Here is an 18,243-nt window from a genome sequence, read left to right on the forward strand (position 1 = left end):
CCATATAGGAGAGTCTCAAACAGTTACTACGAAAAAGAAGACAGGAGTTTTCAGCAATTAGAAGCTCAGAATAAGCTATCTCGGTGTGATGCTGATAGTTAAAGATCCTTCAGAGATTACCCCAAGGATGTTGCCTTGGTCACAGAAGACCACCATTGGTCTCCTAATCACCTGGTATTCCATGCTGTCCCAACTACTTTTGCTGTGTTAAGAATAGGTTTGAGGGCAGATGTTAAGAAGCAATGGTATTCATGTATGTTACATGAGTATAACTGAGTAAGGCACTCGGAGGGAGGCCAGAATAACTGGCTCAGAATTCTGAGGCTGAGTATTTGCAAGTCTGACCTATGAAGAAAGCCTCTCTTCCCCCTGAGTATCAGACAGCTAAATGAGGCCTTGGGAGTGCGGAGTGTGCCAGGGAAGAAAATGCATTCTCTGGGGGTATAAGGAAGTACTTGGTCAAGGTTGGGGCTGCCTGGCCTTTGAAATAGCACTTTGTCTAAGGTAATGAACCCCTGAGACATTGCTTGAAGGCTTACCTAGGTTTTTATAGAGAAGTACCTGAGACAGGCATGAGTTGAGTGCTCTCTGAACTGTCTTTCCAGTCTAAGACTCTCTGCTTGGATGACAGTGGTGAATATGACTGCATAAGTACTTGTTGCTTCTGAACTAGAGACAGATCTAATGGCCCTAGGAGCTTCTTGCACAAGACTGCCTGCTATTATTGCATGTTCCAAAGTGGTCCCCTTAGGTGGAGTGGAAGGTTGAAGAAGACCATTAACTGGGGAGCTCAGGGGAAGGGGTGGTGTGGTGAGGAGCAGACATATGTAACTTCTTGCTCCTCTCTATAAACCCCAGTATTCCAGAAAATTAACAGGTTCAAACACTGTGGCCCACCCTTTTTGCTCACCAGCCCTTCTGTGCTCAGTGGGAGTTTTGTTCCCAGGCCTCTCTGTGTCTGCATGCATTCCCAAAGGCCCTGGTTCTCACCATAACCTTTCCAGTGGGCGCACTGAATACTTTTGATCCAAAAGAGAAGACCAAGTATCTTCATGATTGTAACCATTAAAATGTCTCTCTTTCTGGCTGCTACTGTGTTGGAATGTTTTCCCCAGCACAGGAGGAGGTTTCTTTTGGCATAGAGAGGAGAAACATTGTTGCAAATGTGACTTCTTTTGTGAACATTTAAGACATGGGTTGCCACTGGAACTTTCTTTTTCTGTTGGTAACTGATTTGGCTTACTCAATATCATTTTCTAGGCAGAAGCTTATCTTGGAGTTGTTTTAAGCTCCACCTGGAATTTCTAAGCAGTGGTTCTCTAGAGTTTTCCATTTGCCAGTTCTCAGGATGTTAAGAAACTTGACAGTCGATTCTTCTTGTCTTCCTTTGGAGAAAATTGTGCTTTGCTATATATATATATATATATATATATATATGTGTGTGTGTGTGTGTGTGTGTGGTGTGTGTACACATATATATATGTGTGTGTATATATACATATACATATATATACACATACACACACAATACATGTATGTGTGTAGCTCACATATAGTGTGGTACCAGGGTTATTTAGTTTTATTTATGGCCTCTAAGCATTTTCACATAAGCCTGCTTTTCCATGCTAGCTGACTTATTTAGAGAACTCCAGACTAATACACTGGGATAAAATATAGCAGCTCTCCCTGAACTAGGGAAACCTTGATGCTCCTCGCCACTCTGCTCCCATTGATAGAGCTCTTTGCTTTGGGGTGATGGGTAGGGAGGAGTATGTGCATGAGGATAAAAGGGAGGACAGATTGAAGGTTATTTTATGTGGTAAAAGTATCCAGTGAACACCAAGCAACACATCTCTGACTGAACTTATCTTTCTGTCCCTCTAAAACACAAAAGCTCACTACACTTCCCACATTCTCCAGATGTATCTTGAATCTGCCTGCTTCCCCTCACCTGCATCACCGCGTCCTTGATCTAGACCAGCATCATGGCTCATGGAGATGGCTACTGCAACTCTGTGGGCCACCTGTCTATCCTGTTTCCCACTCAGCATCCAAAATGATCCTCCAAACTCCTACTTGTGGGTTAAAAGGCCCTCCTCAAGTCTCTCTACCTCCCGTGTCACCCTCTTCCCTCTCTGTCTCCTGCACCCCTCCAGTCCTGAAAACCTTGGTCGGTCACACATTAATCCTGAGTCTGGTTCTCTTGGCCCATGCTTCCCATCAGCCCCACCAACACCTGCTAGCTCCTGCTGGCTTTTCAAGCTTGGGTCTGGCAGTCCCTTCTCCTAGAAAGCCCTCCTCACTGGTCCCTTGCTTGCCCCTCTTGATACAACCATTGCCTGCCCTCTGGGTGGGGAGCCCTAGGAGGGCTGGCTGTCTTATGCTTGTCAGGACCTAGCCTAGGGCCTGGCTCATAAGGCTGATGATATTTAACAGTCAAAAGGAACCTTTCTCATCCCTTCACCTATGGCTAAGTAATACCTGGAGGACAATGTTGACAGCCTTGAGTGGACTTGGGCATTCAGCTGACATAGCTGGTGTCTTTCACTTCCCCCGGCCCTCCATGGTATCTTATGGAATCAGCTCCTCCCCTGGCAGAACAAGAAAACCATAAAATTTCTCTGGCCCCTGTATGTCTCTGATGCACTTTGGAGTTGAAGTGCACTTTCCTGGAGTTAGGAAAGGCATCTTTTTTTTTTTTTTAAATGGAACAGTGGTGTGTCACTTAAGGTAGCCAAGAAATCATTGTCTTTAAACTAACCTGTGTTCTGAGTCAGAAGTTTGACGTCATTCAGACATCCACGAACCTGTTTCTATTCTTTAGAAGTTATTTGGGATAAAATTGTGACTAAGTGGCCCCCTTTCCATTTTTTGTTCCTTGAGAAGAGGTTGAGTTTCCTACCTTCTTTTCCCTTCCAACAGAACACTTTATAATCATATACATTTTTTAAATGGTTGCTTTTGAGTAAAGTTTGTTAACTCACGGGCAAGAACAAAAGTAAATGTTTAAAAAACAAAACCAAAAACAAACCAGGGACTCCTGGGTGGCTCAGTGGTTGAGCATCTACCTGTGGCCCAAGTCCTGATCCTGAGGTCCTGGAATCAAGTCCCACAATGGGCTCCCTGCAAGGAGCCTACCTCTCCCTCTGCCCATGTCTCTGCCTCTTTTTCTGTGTCTCTTACGAATAAATAAATAAATAATTTTAAAAATCCCTAGAAAGAACTTACTGAATATAAGGACACTGGGGAGAGAGAGAGTTAAAGGCTGATGTGTGACTTATTTCCCATTCAAGAATGAAGAGAATGAGCTTTTATATGCAGCGCCTCATTTTTATGTGACTGTGAACCCAAATCAGTCCTTTCAGTGGTAGATGTGGGACATGCCTTAGCTTTTCTGACAATTTAGATCGGCTATTGTTTTTATTCTTGGTCATCCTAAGAATTCCAATAAGTAGAAGGATCTTGTGAGCAAAATAAATTTGCTTTTCCCCTGTATATCTGTTAGTTTATAGCAGCTTCCATTTTCCTTTTATTTGGAAAAGTAGAAATGCCTTTAATCACATTAGGTGTGCTCCTTCTTCATGGAAGCCAGGGAAGAGGTTCCCTTCCTGTCTCCCATAGCTCTGTAATTGGAAATTTGGTAACTGAACTAAATTTTAAGTTTTGGCATTTGTATGGAGCAGCCATCCATCTGCTGGCGAGATGCACTGACCGGGGCTTTTTGAGAAATCCCTTAATAGTCCTAAACACTAATAATATTTATATACATTGAAATGAGACAAAATTTACAGCAGGCTTCTGGGGCTGACTCCAGGACTCTAGTCCTGAACTTCCCACATGTTCTCCTGCCTCCCAGAATCCTCTGATTCTGTGGCAGCCGGGGGAACACCAGCTTCTGTCCCTGGAGCAGCCTCTTTCCATTTTTTGTCCAGCAAACAAGTCACCTCTCTCCTTTTTCCTCCTTCCCCATCACATTCCATTTTTATTCCCCTCGCATAAGGAACCCCTTGATTTGTGATCCCTTTAAGAGGAATTGTTCTGCTTATAAATAACATGATTTTACCTAATTTAAGCTTTGCTGAAATTCCTTCTGAAGGCAGCTCTCATTGCTAAAACAGAACCCTAATTCCCCAACCTGTGTGCTACTTGTGGCAAGAACTGACTGACCATGGAGTTTCATGTAACATGTGCCTTTGAAGGGTCTCAGAGGACCACTGCCCAGAGATGCCATTTCCATTGGAATGGGGAATGGAATGCAAAATATATCTGCAGATACTTTGTCAGGGTTTTGGATTTTTTTTTTCCTTTCTTTCTCCTGCTGGAAATGCCCAACATTTCCATCTGGGGAAAGCCAATTCCCAGCATGTGCACAGGGATATTTTTTTCTATTCTTTTCAATGCTCTTGAGTTTTTCATACTATTTATTATTAATGTCTGTTACTTAAGATTTTACATTGCATGTAATTTAAATTATAAGTAAGGGAAAGGGGGCTTTGCAAGCAGATATTGGTCCCACTTAGGCTCTGTTGATGAGTGTAAGATCCTTTTTTTTTTTTAAGATTTTATTTATTTATTCATGAGAAACAGAGAGGAGAGAGAGAGAGGGGCAGAGACACAGGCAGAGGGAGAAGCAGTCTCCATGCAGGGAGCCCAATGTGGGACTCAATCCTGGGACTCCAGGATCACACCCTGGGCCAAAGGCAGCACTAAACCGCTGAGCCACCCAGGCTGCCTGATGAGTGTAAGATCCTTAATCAATTTTCCCTTCCTCCAGTCACCAAGCATGGTGGTGGCTGATGCCTGAGAGCACCTGCCAGGGACTTCAGTGCTTCTAGTGGGGTGTCTGCTCCACACAGCTGGTTGGTGCTGACCCTAGAGACTGAACACAGGGTTCTTCAGCCAGTTTCATTTTAGCCACATGAACCCATGGGTCTGTTATATCATAAACCTCATAGGGGCAGCAGGACAAGCCTATATCTCTCCTCTCCCCTCACCTGATCCCTCTCTGTCAGTTCTGCCCCCTCTGGTCATTGTAACCTCTGTGCTATTGCCCAACAACCTTCCCAATTTGAAAATCTGACCGTGTTCTGCTTAGGATCTTCAGTGATGCCTGTCAGCCACCAGTCAGCATCTAGCCCCCTGCTATCTTCACAGGTACCTGGTCCTCCCACCACAGTCACTGGACTGCCTTTACACACATTCCCATGTGATCTCATCTGTGCTCTTCTTTATTCTTATCCTCCTTGTCTTTCACCTTTCAGCTCCAGCCTCAGCACCTCTTCAAAACTGTCCCTGGTGCCCAGAACATGCCATGAACCTCCACTCACCCCTGTACTTAGCTGGCATATTGCCCATTCCTTGAGGGCAGGGTCTGGCACACAGGTGCAGCATGTTGCTAAGTGGATCAACAACTAAGGATAAATGGACTTATGTTCCTCTTATTACTTTAAAACCCCGTACTAAAAGAGAGACAGCTTGTCTCTTTAGATCTTGAGCCTTGGAGTTACCTCCATAATGGATATATTTAAAATTAAGTAGTTGTTGAATCTATTTGATAATATTAAATGTCTTCAGGTATGAGATCTGATAGTAGTGTGTGTGTGTGTGTGTGTGTGTGTGCGCGCACCCGCGCGCTCACATTTACTACAGATAATACTAGGCTTGTAAATTCAAATTAATGTTACACTCTTCAAGATTATCACCTTGGTGGACAATAGATGTATCGCCACATTTTTGGAACTATCTATAACACATACTATTTTTGCTGTGCTCAGAGATACTTTCTCCTTGTTATGTATTGGGTAGCTTAGTTTTTGGAAATAGCCAGAAGTCACTGAGGCAATTCTGGTAAACAAAAGCAATATAAACCAACAGGAATGGTTTTCTTCTTTGCTTATAAGTAGCCCTGAAGGTGTGTCTCAGGATTTTTTCAGTTGAATCTAATGAATAGCAGGCACATAAATAAGATAAAACTTTTTTATTTCTCTCTCATATAGAAAAGTCTAGAGGTAGGCAGTTCAGGGTTAGCATTTTGGGGGACCAAGATCCTTTTGTCTTGTTCCACCTTATTTTCTTTTTAAGAACTTATTTACTCATGCAAGAGACACAGAGAGGGAGCACAGAGAGAGAGAGGCAGAGACACAGGCAGCGGGAGAAGCAGGCTCCCTGTGGGGAGCCTGATATGGGACTCAATTCTGGGACTCGATCCTGGGACACTGGGATCAGGCCCCAGGCCGAAGGCAGATGCTCAACCACTGAGCCACCCAGGCTTCCCTCTTGTTCCACCTTCTTAATGGGCTATCTCATGTCCAAGATGGCTAGTTGAGCTTGATGCATTGCTTCTGCATCCTAGCTGGCAAGAAGGAAGGGCATGCTCACTCTGTTTGAAGGAACTTTCCGGTAAGTACCAGCCAAAAAAGTTTTATTATATCTCACTAGTTAGGACAGACGTCACTTCTAGCTATGAGAGAGACTAGGAGATATAATATCTACCTGAGTGGCAAAATGCCCAATTAAAAATCAAGGTCCTATTACCAAAATAGATAAAAAGAATAAATAATGGAAGCCAACCTATGGTCTCTGCCAAAGGATAATTTCAAAGGAGAAACTTGCAATATTATTTTAAGAAGCTTGAGAGTATCATGAGAATTTATCTGTTTTCTTCAGAGGTGACTATTCATTTGAATGTCCAAGTTCTGATGTTCATTTTTAAATTCACCTATTTGCAGTAAAATAGCTCTTGGATGCAGTTAGTGGGGTGTAAATTGGTAGAAACTGCAAAGGACAGTTTGATCTGGCCAGGTCAATTCTGGAAATTTATCCTAAGTAAATAATTAAAGATTCTCATGAAGACTGCAGTGTTCATTATATTAATAAAATGTTGGGAATAAACAAAATGTTTCATAGTAGGAGACACTTTATAACTTAAACTATACTGTGAGATGCAATGCAGCTGTTAAGTGATTATGGAATTCACAGTATATTATGCCAAAAAAAAGAGAAAAGGTTTCAGGATGATTTGTTCCTTTTTTGTAGATATTTATATGTACATGCACATGTATAAGAAGGGACCTGGGGGAATCCACATGAATATATTGATAAAGTGGGCGTTGGGGGCAGATGGACTAGATGTGCTGTATATTTTCATATCTTATTTGTGATCTCTGATTTTTTTGAGCACGTATTTTGTTTATAAGGAAAAACAATGATAGAATCGTCACTAAATAATGCATTCCAGAGTAAATAATATATATATTTAAATAATTTTGTGTTGTTTCCCAGCTCAAGAAAAAGTAGGAAACATATAATGCAAACCAGATTTCATATTTTGTTGATTTATACTTTATTTGCTAGTGAGGCTAACAGCCCCATAGAGTGTGATCATTACGTCGTCGTTATGGAAATAAAATGCCAGCTCATCTACTTGGGACATGAATTATGGATCTCTGATTTTTAGACACTGTTTTCACTTAAGTTTAGCAGAGTGGCTCAGAAAAGATGGTTTGTAATATACTGTGAGTCCTCTGGGCTGGGAGACACTGCCCAACCTCCCCCTTTTTTTTAATTTTGAGAATAACAATCAGACACAGGGACTTCTTGAATATATAATAGGTTAGAATATGTGAATAGGTTAAAACCATCATTTTTTGGAGTAAGACCATTGATACACAAGCAGACACAAACTTTTCTTTTCTTTTTTCTTTTTTTTTTTTTTTTTAATTTATGATAGTCACAGAGAGAGAGAGAGAGAGAGAGGCAGAGACACAGGCAGAGGGAGAAGCAGGCTCCATGCACCGGGAGCCCGATGTGGGATTCGATCCCGGGTCTCCGGGATTGCGCCCTGGGCCAAAGGCAGGCACCAAACTGCTGCGCCACCCAGGGATCCCCAGACACAAACTTTTCTAAAGCCATTTTGTAAACCCAAATAGTATCAACTTTACTATATTTCTAGTTTAATCATTTTAAAAACAAATGATTTTTAAGTTATTTTTAAATATTTTTACTAATATATGTAATAAAATAATTTTTAAAAGAATCATTTGTGCACACTAAGGCTTTTCAAGGTATTTCAAGGAACACATTCAAAATGCAGAATGGGGATGCCTGGGTGGCTTAGCGGTGGAGAGTCTGCCTTCCACTCAGGTCATGATACCAAGTCTGGGATCAAGTCCCACATCAGGCTCCCTGCGAGGAGCCTGCTTCTCCCTCTATGTCTCTCAAGAAGGAAGGGAGGGAAGGAGGGAAGGAGGGAAGGAGGGAAGGAGGGAAGGAGGGAGGGAGGGAGGGAGGAAGGAAGGAAGGAAGGAAGGAAGGAAGGAAGGAAGTCTTTTTAAAAATGCAGAATAAAAAAAAATGCAGAATGAACAGTGCATGAGGCTCTTAAAAGGAATAATATGCTGTATTGTTCCCACAGGGCTACTACATTATCACTTGGCCTCAGGCAAACCTCTAATGTGGATATCACTACCCCCAATTTATAGATGTGAAAAGTGAGGATCAAGGTCAGAGAAGTTAGTGACTCACCAGGAGCAAACAGGGAGTAAATAGGAGAGGCTAGACTTTAAACCTTGGACTCCAAATGCAGAGTATTTTCTCCCTGCCTTAATGAAACTGTGGATATGCTCTGTAATATACTGTCAGTGCGAGTTTACCACAGGCTGGGGAGCCGGGAGATGCTCCATGTGTGGATTTCGTGGGTAAGTGGGTGGGTGCATAGGCGATTGTCTGTCACCAGGGCGACCTGGTTGGGCCAGTGCCCCAAGGACAAAGCAGGTCCAGCCCAGAGAAGGCTGTCCAACCCCTGCTAGGCTCACCTGTTTGTCCCCTCTGCCCCCACAGTGTGCCCGAGCGCTTGCGGGAAGCGGGCGTGCACGGAGAACAACGAGTGTTGTCACCCCGAGTGTCTGGGCAGCTGCAGCGCGCCGGACAACGATACGGCCTGTGTGGCCTGCAGGCATTACTACTACGCAGGCGTCTGCGTGCCCACCTGCCCGCCCAACACCTACCGCTTTGAGGGCTGGCGCTGCGTGGACCGCGACTTCTGCGCCAACATCCCCAGCGCCGAGAGCAGCGACTCCGAGGGGTTCGTGATCCATGACGGCGAGTGCATGCAGGAGTGCCCCTCTGGGTTCATCCGCAATGGCAGTCAGAGGTCAGTCACGCAGTGCACCCCCCCCCACTCCACCCGCTGCCCCCCTGGGGAACGGTTAAGGACAATGGGTCCACTCCAGAGGGCTGACATAACTGACATTTTATATGAGATTCCAGGAGCAATTGCTTCCCCCACCCCATCAGCTTGTTTTATATTGCCTTTTGGAAGTATACTGCCTGGCCATTGGAAATTAAGTACCTGATTTGCTGGCCCTCGGTACCTGGAGGTCACACATCTCCCCTCCCTGCACTGGCCAGGCTGCCTGCCAATCAAGGGGTGCTGGGTGTGAGGGAGAGCTGGGAGGACTCGTAGATTTAGGTTGTCCCACTCCTGGTGCTACTCTGCACCAGCCTTGTGAAGTCTTTGGGAGTGCAGGAAGGAAGGACAAGCCAAGCCCCAAACAGCGTCCTTGAGGCAGCCAGAGTCCTAAAAGTGTTAGCACAAACTCCATCCTGTGCCCACACTCACAGCCATGAAGAGTAGCCAGGAGCTCAAAGTAACCGTACTGTCCATCAGTACCTGTTCATCTCTCACTTCCTCCACCATCACCTTTGCTTGGTTTTCTCTGTCTCTCTCATTTTCTTTCCTGAATGCTGAGACTTACTTGGGAAGCAAAGACATTCTTTACAGCACACAGCATCCCTCTTGTGTATGCCAGCTGGACTTCTGTAAATTTGTTGTTGGTTTATGTTTTTGAAAAAGCAATAGTGACATTGTTATAAAATATAGAACTGTAGCCCTGGACACAAAGGAAGACCAGAGGTTTGGGGTCCTCAAGCTCTTTCCTCCTCTATGTAGAGCAGAGAACTTTTAGGAAAGAATAGTTCAGTTGCAATGGGCCAAATGCTTCCTTCATCTTCAAACCAAAGAGAAAAACTCACAGTCCTTCTCAATATTAGACACAAAACAACTTTCCACCTGTTATAATGTCTTTACTATTGTAATAACAAAAATTATTCTGAATACTTCTTAAAAAGATAAGTGTGCCAAGGAGTCCCAATGAACTGTAAACATATTCCACCCAGAATAAATCTGCCACATTTTACTCACGTTTATTGGCAACCTTAGAATTTAGGAAGGCTTTCCCAGTACCCTGGGGCCATGCCACAGTTCCTCCTGGGGGTGGGAGCAGAGATGGGGCAGCTGGTGCATGAACTGGGGGTGTACCGTCTTTGTCCTGGGGATACATTGTCCTGTAATGTAGTGGGGCCAGAAGGAGGGGAGTGCTGTGCATTTCAGCAATGTTGTTTCTCCCACTGTGGTGCATTTTCAAAGAATCGAGCTGTTATTTTCCCTTCTGGTTCTTAGAGTCTGTTCAAAGCTATAGATAATACCTCTTCTATTTTAAAATAAAACACCAACAAGAAAGAATAAATTCCACTCTCAGCCTATTTGACATGGAGTTTAAAATATTTATTAATGCTGTTTATGCCCTCTCTGTACCAGAATGGATTCAAGGAAGGTTAATCTATAAACATGTAATCAAAGCACTTCCTTAGAAAAACATTTTTAAAGTACTAGAAGATTCCAAGACATTTTAGCAAAGGTGTTGGGTTCAGAAATTTCTATTTGAATAAAATGTCAGGGAAAACTAAACATACACTTAACATATGACCTAAAAATTACACTCATAGACACTCAGCCCAGAGAAGTGAAAATATATGTCCATGTAACGTGTACACAGTTGTTCCTAGCAGCTTCATTGGTGATAGCCAAGGACTTGAAAACAAGTCAGATGTTCTACAGTAGGTAAATGGTTAAGCAGTCTGTGGTACATCCATGCCATGGACTATTGCTCAGCAATAAAAAGGAGCAAACTGTTGAAATACACAACTTGCAGAGGCCTCAAGGACATTCTGCTGCTGTGTGCGGGAAAAAAAAAGCTGATCTCAAAAGGTCACATATATAGAACGCCATTTATATAACAGTCTCGAGATGACAAAAATGCAGTAGTAGAGAACAGATTAGTGGTTGCCAGGAAGGAGTTAGCAATAGGAGAATAGGGGGTGGCTCTATGGGAAATCTTCCTGAAGTACTTCTATATCTTGACCACATGAAGAGGACACAAGAGATGAGGTGATGTGGAGTTACACGTACATTGCACCAGTGTTAATTTCCTGGTTTTGATATTGCATTATATTTCCATAAGATGAAACCATGAGGGGAAACTAGGTAAAGGGTACAAGGGATCTTTCTGTACTCTTGTAACTTTCTGTGAATGTATATCTCAGGATAAAAATTTTTAAAAGGGAGGATGGGGGCATTGGATGATGCATAGGTGAGTTAGAAGAAATCAAAAACCAAAAACATAAAAAGTGCTGAAGGAAAGCTATTATCCACAGTAGAAATAAGAAGGTTGTGTTTGATGTTACAGGAAAGAGAAATATTTCTGTGGTTGGCCCACTTCCTTGGGAAACCTTGCCTGGCATTCTCCCAACACAAAATAGGAAAATCACAGGGAAATTTTGTTTACCTATAAGTCTGTAAACAAAACAAACCCCTGCATCTTTGCCTTAGATATCCAGTAAGGTTTCATTTAAAAAATAAAAAAAAAGACTTTCACATCAAAGACTTTCTCACATAAGCTATCACTTACACTGTTTGCTTGAATGTTTTTTACTTACCCTTGTGAAGTTTAAAAGATCAGTCAAGAACAATAATGTAAACAGACCTGGCTGTCCAGTTCACCATACTATTTATTACACACAAATGCCATAAGATTGTATCATTTGTTTGGAAATCAACACACCTTTGATCCTGGGTCTTGTGGTTCAGCAGCCAGATTAGCATTTTGTCTGCTATTTCTTAAATGATGGTAGGGAAGCTGGAGAAATGCCAAGCTCACTCTCTAATCCCTGACTCCTGGAGGTCTGCATCATGTTTGGGAAAGTGTTTGGACCCTTTTGGCTCATGACCAAGTAATGGAAGTTCCTTGCTTTCAGTGCAAATGCATGAAAATAACTCTCCAATCAATATGCAAGTTTCTGCAAAACACTGTTGAGAAATAATTTCTGCTGTACTTTAGCAGAACAATAATGGGTCTGTGTTATTCCACCTGTATTTTGAACCTCCTCCCTGGGTTCTGCTGGGATATTGGCCACAAGAGCCAGACTCCTGTCCAGTGGCAAAGACACCAACGACCCTTTGCTGTTCCTGTCCAGTCTCCCAGCTGCTCCTCCAGGGTGTCCCGGGCAAAGCCACAGCATTAGAGAGTAGCCCTGTTTGCCTGAGGAGCCACCACTGTGTCCTTTCTTCAAGGCTGTTTCTCCCACATGGAACCAGCTGGCTCACCAGCCGACAGCCTATGATACACCACATGCCCTAAGGATGCATCACAGATTTTGTCTGGAAACAGAAATATGCTCTTCCTTTGTAAGCACTTTCTTCCTTTGGTTACAGTTTGAATGGCTTGTCCTGGGGTAGCTTCAGAATGAGATACAGTTTGCCCACTTGAGTGCTTCAAAACAGTTGCTTTTGGTAATGTGTGCTATAAAAACAACTTAGAATAAAAACATTATCTCCATGATTTTTTTAATGCAAGGAGCATAGCATCCTCTGTTTTTTGGTTGATTCTTTATCTTCAACAGCATGTACTGCATCCCTTGTGAAGGTCCTTGTCCCAAGGTCTGTGAGGAAGAAAAGAAAACAAAGACCATTGATTCTGTTACCTCTGCTCAAATGCTCCAAGGATGTACCATCTTCAAGGGCAATTTGCTCATTAATATCCGCCGAGGCAGTAAGTATTCCATCCCCCTGGAAGAGATGGCTGGATCTCTTGGTTTTCTTTTGTTGATGCTTTTATCTCCCACCCACGACTCACAACTGAAGTGCAGGCCTAGAAAAACAACATGGTGCGTGAGCCTCATGCTCAACACCTCTTTTTTGAGTTTCCCTCCAAGATGAAAACAACAACAACAGATTGAAAGAGAGTCTATTTTGTAGCCATTGACTCAGCATTTATTCACGCCAAGGGTCATCACTCATCTTTCTGCTAGTCCAATCTTATGCAGGAGATGCACATCCTAACACATAGGAGCCCCAAAAGAAGCTGGTGGATCAAAGGTGTGACTCAGCAGCCTCTAGCTGGGGCCAGAGCCATGTGGCTTCAGGTCTAAAGAGTTTTGATTACTTGGAGGTATTGAGACTGAGCAAAGGAAAGAGTTTAATGATACTGCTTTAAAATTTTGTGAAGCCCAAAGTATGGTTAATCTCTACATTTACTTCGGAGACTACCCTCAAAAAATACTAGCATGTGTCATCACATATTTAAAGCTTCAACCCTTTTTGATCTTAAACTAACGATGGCTTCTAGCCTTAAATTCTCCACCCCTGGGACTACTCAGTCAAGGAACCAATGATAGTTTCATAACCTAGAATAAAAGCAGTAAGGAGACCTGGAGGTTGAAAGGATTTTTTTTCCTAAATCCTTTTGCAGAGAAATTTTTAATTTGAGGGGGAAAAATGAGTGATTTATTTATTCTCTGAATTTACTTTTCCTTAATACTGTTTGTTTGGTGAATAAGCTATGCTCTTATGGTTTACAGATGGCAAAAACACATTTGTGTTCAGTCCTTTTGGATTTTTTGATACTCTTCATTTTTCATAACTCCCTTCACCCCTCCACCACAGAGATAACTTTGCTTCCGTGTGGCTAGAATTTTCTTACCCTTATGATGCTTCTAAAATTTTATTCCTGGGCACCTGGGTGGCTCAGTTGGTTAAGCATTTGACTCTCGACCTCAGCTCAGGTCTTAATTTCAGGGTCATGAGTTTAAGCCCCATATTGGGCTCCATGCTGAGCTTGGAGCCAACTTAAAATGAATAAATAATGAAGTTTTGGCCCTTTTGCTCTTACTAGATTTCTTAATTTTTAAAAAGATGCCTGCATCCCTAAAACCCTTTGAGTACCTATACCTCATACCTACCCCTTATTTTTTCCTAAGTGTTCATAGCCTGAAGATAAACATTTAATCCACGAATTAAATCCACGAAGTATAATTTGGGAAGGAATCAGTACATATTCATGTTGGTGACGAAATCTGTCTTCCTGTTTATGTCCAATGGGAGAAATCAGCTGGATGTAGAGTGATAAAGACATCTCATTGAAAAGGACATCCCTAGCCTTAACTACGGCATACATCCTGCCCCACATTTAAAATTCATGATCTTTTCCTTGAAATATCAACCACAGGCAACTTCTAGTGTTTATAACTTGAGTTTCTTCTAGAAAACCATTAAACTTTACGTTAAAAGTAGTACCCTGCCCTCCAAGACAGCACCCTTATTCTTTTATTTTTATCAATTCAGAGCAAAATAGAACCTCTCATTAAGCCTTCAACAAGTCATATACAATAAAATCCCATTAGTTGAACCATACTAAATTCATTATGGTATTTATTATAATTTTGGCATAAGTTGAACTGAAGTTTATATTCTTTATTTACTACAAGGAAAAGACAGGCTAAACAGGATTATGGGAAATACAGTGCGTATATGTTATGCTGTTTTTTTTTTTTTTAAGATTTTGTTTATTTGAAGAGAGCACAAGAAGGGGAAGGGCAGAGGGAGAAGAGACTTCCCGCTGAGCAGAGAGCCCCACATGGGGCTCCATCCCAGGACCCTCTCAGATCATGACCTGAGCCGAAGGCAAATGCTTAACCAGCTAAGCTACCCACCTGCTTTTTTTTTTTAAGATTTTATTTATTTATTAATAGACACAGAGAGAGAGGGGCAGAGACACAGACAGAGGGAGAAGTAGGCTCTATGTAGGGAGCCCGATGTGGGACTCGATTCCGGGTCTCCAGGATCACACCCCAGGCTGCAGGTGGCGCCAAACCACTGCGCCACCGGGGCTGCCCCTGTTTTTGTTTTTGTTTTTTAAGATTTTATGTTATTAAAAAAAGAAGATTTTATGTTATTTTCACATATGTAGTATTATCAACTATTTTCCAACTGTCCTCTTGTTAGGAAAATCATACATGTGCATCATAGAAAACTTAGAAGCACAGAAATGAATTTTGAAAAATCGCCGGCAGAGGGCAGCCCGGGTGGCTCAGAGGTTTGGTGCCGCCTTTCAGCCCAGAGCCTGATCCTGGAGATTCCTGATCGAGTCCCATGTCGGGCTCCCCACATGGAGCCTGCTTCTCCCTCTGCCTGTGTCTCTGCTTCTCTCTCTCTCTCTCTCTCTCTCTCTCTCTGTGTGTGTCTCTAATGAATAAATAAAATCTCTAAAAAGAAAAAAAAATAAAAATCGCTGGCAGATAACCTAGTGTGTTAACATTTTGTTGTGTTTTCTTCCAGTCTTAGTGAGACAGCCTCTTTAAATATAGATCTCTGTATCTTAGGAACTAGAAATGCAGCAAAGGCGGTTCCTAATGAGATCGAGAAAATGTTGTTCATTTAGTCATGCCCTTGTATTGGGGAGGCAGTGCTGTCTGTTGACAGAGTGTATTAAAAGACGTTCCCTAGATTTGTCAGCCTTAGCTAATTGGCAGCCTGGTATTTATGATTTTGCCTTCGGTTAATCAGCCTGGGAGCTACAGTACCCAGCCTTCTGGAAAGTCTCCTTCCCCTGCCTCTGAGGGGCCCTGTCCCAAGAGAGGTTGTTGAAAGTCAAGCCCAAGGAAGAATGTTTTTGACAGAGATGGCAGGTCCTGTGCCAGCAGCCTGAGCCTCAGTGGAACCATGTCCTGCCACGGAATCAATCTCTAGACATGTTTGTGAGAAACCAAATGTGTCAACCTTATGCTACACGAACGCTCACTAACATGGCCCCCTCTTTGTACAGATAACATTGCCTCAGAGCTGGAGAACTTCATGGGGCTCATCGAGGTGGTGACAGGCTACGTGAAGATCCGCCATTCCCATGCCTTGGTCTCCCTGTCCTTCCTAAAAAACCTTCGCCAGATCTTAGGAGAGGAACAGCTGGAGGGGTGAGTGCTCCAGATTTCCTGAGCTGACATTCTCCTATTACAAAACAAGTTGCATGCTTTTAAAACTCTGCATTACTAAGGTTAGAGCTCTCTCTTGTTACGAAGAAGAAAGGAAGAAGTTAAGATAAGGCTGGTGCTACCTGTGTGATGGCCCACCTCCTTGGGCAGAATCCCGTGCAGCTGTGATTCTCTATTGTTGGGATATTGCTGTTTTGGAAAGTGGTGTTGTGACCCATCAGCCAAGGGCTGCGTGTCTGACTGTGACAATGGAAACAGGAGACAGGGGTGCTAGTGGGGGTTCTCTTTGCCAAGAGCAATAGGAATGGGTCTCAGGTGCTTATGACATGACTTTTATCCTCAGGATGCTATATACTATGTAAAACTATTTCATCTTTTAAAAAAATCACAGGGGCTCCTGGGGGCTCAGTTGTTTGAATGTCCGACTCTTGATTTTGACTCAGGTCATGATCTTAGGATCTTGAGCTCCACGCTCAAAGCAGAGTCTGCTTGTCCCTCTCCCTCTGCTCCCCCCACCATTCTCTTTCTCTCAAATAAGTAAATAAATAAAATCTTAAAAAAAAAAAAAAAGAAAATACAGTTGACCCTTGAACAACATCATTTGAATTATGTTGGTCCACTTCAACACTTATTTTGTTTTGTTTGGATAAATACAGTGTAAGACTGTAAATGTATTTTCCTTATAATTTTTCTAAATAATATTTTCTCCATCTGACTTCATTGTAAGAATGCAGTATATTATGCACATAACATACAAAGTATGTTAATCAACTGTTTATGTTATCATAAGACTTCTGGTCAACAGTAGACTATTAGTAGTTAGGTTTGGAGAATGTCAAAAATTACATGTGAATTTGTGACATGTGGATAGTTTATTTTGTTATAAGGAAATCTTTTTTTTTTTTTTTTAAGATTTTATTTATTCATGATAGACAGAGAGAGGCAGAGACACAGGCAGAGGGAAAGGCAGGCTCCACACCGGGAGCCCAACGTGGGACTTGATCCCAAGACTCCAGGATTGCGCCCTGGGCCAAAGGCAGGCGCCAAACCGCTGAGCCACCCAGGAATCCCTGTTATAAGGAAATCTTAATTGACAAAATTATTTTATTGATTAGCCTATAGGATTTACACCACTGGCAGAATTTTTGCTTTCTGCTAAGATATGCTATGTGATAGGGATTTTAAACTAGCCAGAGACTTTTCACCACAAGATAAATAAGAGCTGGTGCTTATTGCTATGGTTTCTTTCCAGCAGTTGGCCAGTGTGTACCTCTGCATATATACCTTTCTCTTCATACTTCCTTTAAATACAGCTCTTGCCAGTATTTAAGTTTTGAAATAAAAAGAGATATCCATTAATGAGCAAATTCCTTCCAAAGAGAATTTGGGGAAATAATTTAGGAAAGAAAGAGGTGAGAAGGTCATGGGAAAGGTTGTCCTTGCTGATTTATCTACCCCGACTGGATAAAGTTACCCCATAAGGGTTTCTTTACAGCCTCCCTGCTTTTCTCAGACTAACTCATGGTCAGTCTTAAATTCTTAAAATTCCATCATCTGATACAGCTAAAGAGGGCAGCTCTTCATTCCATCCTTGAAAAGCACACTGTGCTCCCCACCGGGAACACTGATTCTCTAGAAGAAAAAACTTCTTTCTCCTTGCAAATCCAAGGAGGCCTCCACTGTGCCCAGCCCCAGAGTGTCCCAAGTCACTTACATGGCAAGCTGGGGCTCTGCTGTTTTGAGGTGATGGTTTTCATTCATTGTATTAAATTTTATTTTATTTTTAAAGATTTTATTTATTTAGTCATGTGAGACACAGAGAGAGGCAGAGACATAGGCAGAGGGAGAAACGGGCTGCCTGTGGGGAGCCTGATATGGAACTTGATCCTAGGACCCCAGGATCACAACCTGAACCAAAGGCACATAGATACTCAACCACTGAACCACCCAGGTGCCCCTGTTGTATTAAATTTTAAAGTGATTTTTAGCAATTTTTTTTTCTCTCCAGGTAGGCTTGTGTTTCTAGAGTCCCTCGTGTTCATAAGCACTTTTTTTTTTTTTTTTTTAGCAGACCAGTATTTGCAACTTTTTCTGCTGATTAACACAATGCACGTTTTCTTTTTCCAGGCTGAACAAGTGATA

The 18,243-nt window shown here is 42.5% G+C and overlaps 1 protein-coding gene across 3 annotated transcripts in view; it reads left to right on the forward strand.

Annotated features, from left to right (window-relative positions):
* Positions 1–18,243, forward strand: part of IGF1R (insulin like growth factor 1 receptor) — a 302,025-nt gene that overhangs the window by 221,932 nt on the left and 61,850 nt on the right. For all 3 annotated transcript variants that reach the window (XM_038532717.1, XM_038532719.1, XM_038532718.1), the window contains exons 3-5: positions 8,839–9,151; positions 12,739–12,887; positions 15,939–16,083. In XM_038532717.1, coding sequence (XP_038388645.1) covers positions 8,839–9,151; positions 12,739–12,887; positions 15,939–16,083 — 607 coding nt within the window. The remainder of the gene's footprint in view (positions 1–8,838; positions 9,152–12,738; positions 12,888–15,938; positions 16,084–18,243) is intronic.

Source organism: Canis lupus, chromosome 3, assembly GCF_011100685.1.
Source record: "Canis lupus familiaris isolate Mischka breed German Shepherd chromosome 3, alternate assembly UU_Cfam_GSD_1.0, whole genome shotgun sequence".
Lineage (NCBI taxonomy): Eukaryota > Metazoa > Chordata > Mammalia > Carnivora > Canidae > Canis > Canis lupus.